General features: G+C 42.0%; 1 protein-coding gene across 1 annotated transcript in view; it reads left to right on the top strand.

Annotated features, from left to right (window-relative positions):
• Positions 1–282: 282 nt before the first annotated feature.
• LOC139666845 (filamin-B-like) overlaps positions 283–7,738 on the top strand; it is a gene marked incomplete at its 3' end in the record, with an annotated part of 11,713 nt that continues 4,257 nt past the window's right edge. Inside the window, exons 1-2 of the mRNA XM_071546181.1 lie at positions 283–423; positions 7,469–7,592. Coding sequence (XP_071402282.1) covers positions 7,499–7,592 — 94 coding nt within the window. The remainder of the gene's footprint in view (positions 424–7,468; positions 7,593–7,738) is intronic.

Raw genomic sequence — 7,738 nt, 5'->3', positions numbered from 1 at the left:
TCTCTCTCTCTCTGTCTCTCTCTCTCTGTCTCTCTCTCTCTGTCTCTCTCTCTCTCTCTCTCTATCTCTCTCTCTCTCTGTCTCTCTCTCTCTCTGTCTCTCTCTCTCTGTCTCTCTCTCTCTGTCTGTCTCTCTCTCTCTCTCTCTGTCTCTCTCTCTCTCTCTCTCTCTCTCTCTCTGTCTCTCTCTCTCTCTCTCTCTCTCTCTGTCTCTCTCTCTCTCTGTCTCTCTCTCTCTCTCTCTCTCTCTCTCTCTCTCTCTCTCTCTGTCTGTGTGTCAGGATGCAGAGGGTCTCCCCGTGGAGGTGAAGGTGAGGAGTAAGGGGGAGGGGCTTTACTCCTGCTGCTACACCCCGCCTCGCCGCTCAAACACACGCTGGCCGTCGCCTGGGGAGGAGTCGGCGTGCCCAACAGCCCCTTCCGGGTAAGCAGCCAATCACGGCGCCCCGTTACACTGGCAAGCGCTAAGGTGGTCCGATCAGAGCCGGCGGTTCCAGAGGAGCGTTTTAAGACGGTCCAATCAAAAGGTTTGGATTCTAGCGGTAAAACTAAGAAGCCGCTGATCATCATCACTACTTACACTGAGGAGAGGTTCAGCTTCTAGCTCAGCTGCTGAGATTAAAAACACACTTTCATAAAATACAATGACTAAAAAAACAGAAGAACATGTCAGAGGTGTGCAGGTGAGATAAAAAAAAATAATCTAAAAGGCTTTTACATCATCTCACCTGCAGTCAGAGGAGACAGAAGAAAACTAAAAAGATTAAGAAGGAAAAAGCAACTGAAGTATAAAACTGAATTTACAAAAGAAAAAACACAGAAAATGGTAGAACAATAACAAGATGCATAAAATAACAAGTGAGGGAAATGAAGTCAATTTAAAATGGCCCTGACTGAGAAAATGAAGTCATAGGGGAAGTGTGTGTGTGTGTGTGTGTGTGTGTGTGTGTGTGTGTGTGTGTGTGTGTGTGAGACTGAACACAGGCTGGTTATGTGCCGTCTGAATTGCAAACTTGATATATGTAATTTTCTCAGATTTTTATTTAATCAAATGAAATTGATACTGATCTGCACTAATGCCACTAAAATACTAAAATGTTTTGTTGTTGTCTGTCTAACACTGCTGTGTGTCACATGATCAAACATGCAACTGCACATTGTATGTTTAACAAAAGTATTTTGATTTAGACTGAAAACTAGGGCTGGGCGATAATTCAATATTATCGTTTATCATCTTTCAGTGGAATCATATCGTGATGATATGAAGATATTTTGATATCGTGACACATTTCTGCTGTCTGAATTGATGATGACAAGCAAATTTTACTTAAAAACTCATAAAATGAGGCATGGTAGGAATATTATTTGAATATTTTCTGTTTTGTTTGACATCACACCTAACATTACCATTCAGTTCAATGAGATGAACATTAATTTGATTATTTAACGTGATTTTTGCATACATGAACCATATCGTGATATATATTGATAGCGAGAAAAATCCTTATGATTATCATGATATTGATTTCAACCATATCGCCCAGCCCTACTGAAAACTGTGTTTTCTGTGTCACAGTTGAATCCAGACACACTAACCGCACTGTAACCGCTCTGTCTGCACTGTAACTTTGATCTTTGATCTGTTTCTTATCACTGTTTTAACTAAAACTGCACTAAAATGTCACTAATCATAACTAATTTCATACATTTAACTAAAGCCATCATGTGTTTTTATTTATAATTATACTGAAAATGTATATACATTCCTGTCTATTCCAGTCGAGTCTAATCTGATCTCATCTATTTTATTCATATATAATCTAACCTAATATAATCTAATGTATTATAATGCTATATATTCTGATCTGATCTAATCTCTTGTATCTCTATCTATTCCAGTCTCTGATCTCGTCTAGTCTAGTCTAGTCTAGTCTAATGTAGTCCTCTGTGTCCAGGTTTTGCGATCGGAAATGATTTGATTGAATCCCCATATGCACTAGCCAATCCTCTGTGCACTGTGACCACCCTGGATCTGTTTTTATTGATTTAACTGCAGCAGAACTTCACTGATCTGAGCCCAGCTGATCAAAGCTCGTACAAACCAGTGAGATACACCGAGGACTTTAATCAGCAACTGTGTGGAAACGATAAGCAAGGAGGCAAAAAATAATCCACATGGAGATGGGAGCTGCCAGTAATGCAAAAATCTCAACATCTGTGGGGTTCCTGAAAACACATGTGGACTTCCAGTTATACAAAAGCACAAAATAAAAGCGCAAATATTGATATTTTTGCATTTCCGGCACCTTCCTTCCCTGTCTGTTGTCCCGGTTCTGTTAAAGGCCCAATCCGCAATTTCAGAATGATCTGCTCAGAGCTCACAGGTTCGATTCCCATAACAGCCACTGCGTCCTGCTGAAGTGTCCTTGAGCAAGACACTAAACCCCCTGCCTGCTCACTCACTGTAAGGAAAAAAAAAAACATGCTTTCATCCCACTACTGGGCCGGTATATCTGGTTTATCTAGTCATTTGTTGGACTTGGATATTTCTTTCACTTGAAAATTTAGCATTGGAGCATGACGGCGAGGTTGAAATGGATTTATAGGTTGTAAAACGGTTGGGTCTACTCAGAACAAGTCATAACATCAAACTTCAGATTTTATCTTTTAACCCGGTGAGTTAGGATGTGTGAGAGGTTCAGATAAGTGAAGTTCTACTGTCTTAACTGCACTTGATTTTCCATTTTTTATTTTTGTAGATCGCTGTTTTTTTGTTGCTGTAGGATGAAAACCTTTTTTACTCCGGACAGCGTGTATTTCACGAATTAAGAAAATAACAAAACAAAAAAATGCTATATTAAAAACACTGAACAACCCTGTCACATATGAACTCAATACGATCTACTTTCTATTTTCGTTTCTTGTAATATTGGTGATGTAGGAATTGAAGCTTATTCTACCAAAGCGTCAGCTAAAAGACTAAAATATCAAATATTAAACGGAGTTGAGAGGTTTTCATCGGACAGACGTGTGCACTAACCAATCCTCCATGCACTGTAACACTGTAACCACCTTTTAATTTTGGTTTTATCGCTGTTTGAAAGCTTTGTTTGCTAGTTATTACCCACAATGACTTTGTTTACTGTCTGTCCTCACTTCTCACCTGTCATCAGATGAGTTATAGTTCATTTTCGGGTGTTAATAAGTGTCCATTGGACTTTAACACTTGAAAAACACCCGCGCTCATCCGCATGTATCTGAACACATGAAGGTCCAAAGCGTTTCTCTCGCGGGTGTTTCTCATTGTCGAGTCGACTATCTTTCCCAGACACACCCCGCACTAACCTCTTTTGGATGTGTGACTTTCCCACTTGCTGAACACTTTAAGAGTTTACATTAACATTAACGGTTTTGCTGTGGGAAACAGTCTCACCAGAAGCTGCCAGAGGGCCTGAGGTGTTTGCAGCCTGTGTGTTGTTGAGTTTGTGACAGTGCCAGCAGGCTGCGGGAGCCTCTGTGGTGATGAGACAGACTTGGTACGAGTCCAGAAGTGACAACAAACACAGCAGGGATCAGGTGTGGACTCTCTGATGCGGTCTCTGGTCTGTGTGCCACGTTTTGAGAGTTTGCTGCTACAAGGCAAGTGACACAAAGTCACACGCATTTGAAAAGCTGAGTGTGAAGTTCTCTGACAGAGTGTCCGCTGTTCAGATCCAGCCTGTCAGTCTGCAGGGTTTACACTGATCCCCAAAGCTCACAGGGCTGCAAGGCAAAAATAACAAAATACAAACAACACAAAGGGATATAATGAAGGAAGGCTTGATATCCAGACCGCATTAAGACATGAACAAGACTGAGAAGAGTTTCTACTGGTCCAGAAGTGTTCCTACTGGTCCAGAAGAGTTTTTACTGGTCCTGATAGGTTTTTGGTATGGGTCCAGAAGAGTTTTTACTGGTCCAGAAGTGTTTCTACTGGTCCAGAAGAGTTTCTACTGGTCATGATAGGTTTTTGGTATGGGTCCAGAAGAGTTTCTACTGGTCCAGAAGAGTCTGTACTTGTCCAGAAGAGTTTCTACTGGTCCAGAAGAGTTTGTACCGGTCCAAAAGAGTCTCTACTGGTCCAGAAGAGTTTCTACTGGTTGAGCAGTGTTTGTACTGGTCCAAAAAAAAATTCCTCTGGTCCTGATGGGTTTTTGTACTGGTCCAGAATAGTTTGTACTGGTCCAGAAGAGTTCCTACTGGTCCAGAAGAGTTTCTACTGGTCCTAATAGGTCTTTGGTATGGGTCCAGAAGAGTTTCTACTGGTCCAGAAGAGTTCCTACTGGTCCAGAAGTGTTTCTACTGGTCCAGAAGAGTTTCTACTGGTCCTGATAGGTCTTTGGTATGGGTCCAGAAGAGTTTCTACTGGTCCAGAAGAGTCTGTACTTGTCCAGAAGAGTTTCTACTGGTCCAGAAGAGTTTGTACTGGTCCAAAAGAGTCTCTACTGGTCCAGAAGAGTTTCTACTGGTTGAGCAGTGTTTGTACTGGTCCAGAAAATTTTATTCTGGTCCTGATGGGTTTTTGTACTGGTCCAGAAGAGTTTGTACTGGTCCAGAAGAGTTCCTACTGGTCCAGAAGAGTCTCTACTGGTCCAGAAGATTTTCTTCTGGTCCTGGTTGGTTTTTGTACTGGTCCAGAAGAGTTTGTACTGGTCCAGAGCTGTTTCTACTGGTCCAGAAGAGTCTCTACTGCTCCAGAAGAGTCTCTACTGGTCCTGATTGGTTTTTGTACTGGTCCAGAAGAGTTCCTACTGGTCTTGATGGCTTTTTGTACTAGTCCATAAGAGTGTGTATGGGTCCTGACGGGTTTTTATGCTAGTCCAGAAGAGTCTCTACTGGTCCAGAAGAGTCTCTACTGGTCCAGAAGAGTTTCTACTGGTCGAGCAGTGTTTGTACTGGTCCCGAAGAGTTTGTACTGGTCCAGAAGAGTTCCTACTGGTCCAGAAGAGTCTCTACTGCTCCAGAAGAGTCTCTACTGGTCCTGATTGGTTTTTGTACTGGTCCAGAAGAGTTCCTACTGGTCTTGATAGGTTTTTGTACTGGTCCAGAAGAGTTTGTACTGGTCCAGAAGAGTTCCTACTGGTCCAGAAGAGTCTCTACTAGTCCAGAAGATTTTCTTCTGGTCCTGATTGGTTTTTGTACTGGTCCAGAAGAGTCTGTACTGGTCCAGAAGAGTCTCTACTGGTCCAGAAGAGTCTCTACTGGTGCTGATTGGTTTTTGTACTGGTCCAGAAGAGTTCCTACTGATCTTGATAGATTTTGTACTGGTCCAGAAGAGTTTGTACTGGTTTAGAAGAGTTTCTAGTGGTCTACAAGAGTTTCTACCGGCCCATAAATGTTGGTGCTGAGAACTGATATGAAGATGATTTCCATCAGTCATCTGCAGAGCCGGTTCTGAAGGCCTGCAGGGAACCTGGCATCCACTGCATGTCCCTGCAGCCTTACTGCTGATAGGAAGAAAATGAACAAACATGCAAAGCTGTCAGCGCTGTTGGGAACTCGTAACACCGCCTCCATCCATAGAAAAGAAGCAGAATAAGAAGCCAGTGTCAAGAAAAGTTCAGTCAAAGCAAGACTTTGTCACATAGTTCTGTTTTTGTCTGTCTCAAGCTAATCAGAGCCGTTAATTGTCACTCGTATTCACTGCTGTGATGGAAAAACACACAACTGTACTTTTGGTTGTTTTTCTGCTTGAATTGAACACTAAATAGTTGCCTCCTCCAATGAAATTGGAAAGCGGCTGATGTTTTCACCTCTGTCTGTCTGTTAGATTTGGCTGAAAGTCGGTGGACCGGTCGCTCGTGGCCTTTTGCATTCATGTGCTGTTTTGTTGGAAAATCAAACCAGGAAGACAAATGATAAAGAAACATAAACCGTTACGGAGGCTGCAGCTTTACAAGTTGTAGAATTGTTCAGCGTTGAGAGGTTTGGTCTCAGTACTGAGTGAGTCTCCTGACCCTCGGGTCCATGTGACCTGTTACACCAACTTCAAAACTTCAAAACAAAAACTTCCACAAGAAAGCATTTTTATTCCTGAAAAACATTATTTTCAAAGACTTATTTTTGCCAGATATGTTTTTTTTGTCTCACAGCAGTGAATCTAAATCTGTTGTTGACTGAAACTCATCCATGTTCAACCCCAATTCATTTCACTTCTATTATATTTAGATCAACCTCAGTGCAAACTGAGTTAGTTTCAAAAATAAATGGAGACATTTCATTTAACTGTTTAACTGTGTTGCTTGGTTCATTTGCTTTAGATGTTGGTGATTTGCATAACCTTAACTTACATTTTATTCTGTTTTGATTTCAGTTGAAGTTCTTCGTTTTCTTTTTTCTTTTAGTTTCTTTCATTAGTTTCAATGATATATATTATATTTTTATGAAGTTTCCGTTTATGTTGTTATATTTTGGTGCACAGAGCCACTGGAAGCAGGGATTTATGATGATGGTGTTAAAAAAAGAAATGCATAACGCATGAGCCTCTTCGGCTTCTGTGACATTCTTTCAAATTCAGAATTGTTTTAATCAAAAGTCCAATAAATGTGCAGGAATTTGTCTTGGTGCAGAGAAATATGAACTAATATTTTAACATCATGTACAGCAGATCACAGACAGTGGAAAGAGACAGTTGAGACATTGACAACATATCAGTCTACATATAGACAGCTATACACAGTATATCATATATTAGTCTATATGGAACATTCAGTAGCTGTCTGTATGAAATAAGATGCATGAAGTTAAAGCTGCACTGCATCTCTGGCTCCATTCAGTAGTTAGTTGTGTTTCTCTTCCTGGTGGATAACCGGCCAATCACAGACGAGGTGACGTCACCTCCAGATGTTTCCAGCAGCTCCAGTGGAGTTTGATATGAGAAAATGTTTCAGGATGTAAAACCTCAGCGGTAAACGTCAGGTTTTGGTGTCAGTCCCTCAGAATCAAAGAGCGAGGGCTTCTTTCTAGAGCCGCCATTTTGCACCAAGAGACGTTCAGTAATCATACAGGGAGAGATCCATCGTAGAAGAGGAGAGAGACCAGTTTCTCCACCCAGAGGAGCAGGAGAGAGACCAGAATGCAATGCAGCAGAGAGACAGGCTAGAGTTTTCCTCAGTCATAGACACGCCCCAAAGTTCACTAAGTAGCTACTAGCTAACTATCTTTATATGCCTGTTCACCTTTAATTGAATGCAACAAGTTCTCACTCCTTCTCTGGAGGTTGTTGAAAGGCATTCTGGGAAATGTAGTAAATCAGTAACTGCAGTAGAAGCAGACGAGGCAGCTGGAGGGAAAGTGGGTTCACCAGAAAAGTAAATGACACATCAGTGAATAACTGCTGAATGTGTTGAACATCACAGACGGTTCCTTTAACGCTCTCTCTGACTGTAAATAACGGCAGCGGTGTGATGTCACTTCCTGTGGCGCTGCAGGTGGGCGTGGGGCGAGGCAGCCATCCCAACATGGTGAAGGTGTTCGGCCCCGGGGTGGAGCGCAGCGGGCTGAAGGCCAACGAGCCCACACACTTCACTGTGGACTGCACGGGAGCTGGGGAAGGTAACACACACACACACTCACACACACACACACACACACACACACACATACACATGGTCATGTTAAGTGCTGTGTGTGTATGTGTGTAATAAAGACAGTAAATCCCGTCAGACAGTTTTATTTGGTGTGAAGGCGGTTTCCATCTG

This window comes from Centroberyx affinis, unplaced genomic scaffold, assembly GCF_046629955.1.
Source record: "Centroberyx affinis isolate AG114_WGS23_722 - 3 ecotype Tasmania unplaced genomic scaffold, CSIRO-AGI_Caff_v1 ptg005162l_1, whole genome shotgun sequence".
Classification (NCBI taxonomy): Eukaryota; Metazoa; Chordata; class Actinopteri; order Beryciformes; family Berycidae; genus Centroberyx; species Centroberyx affinis.
Note: the sequence above shows the minus strand (reverse complement) of the source record. Positions and strands in the feature narration are given on the sequence as shown.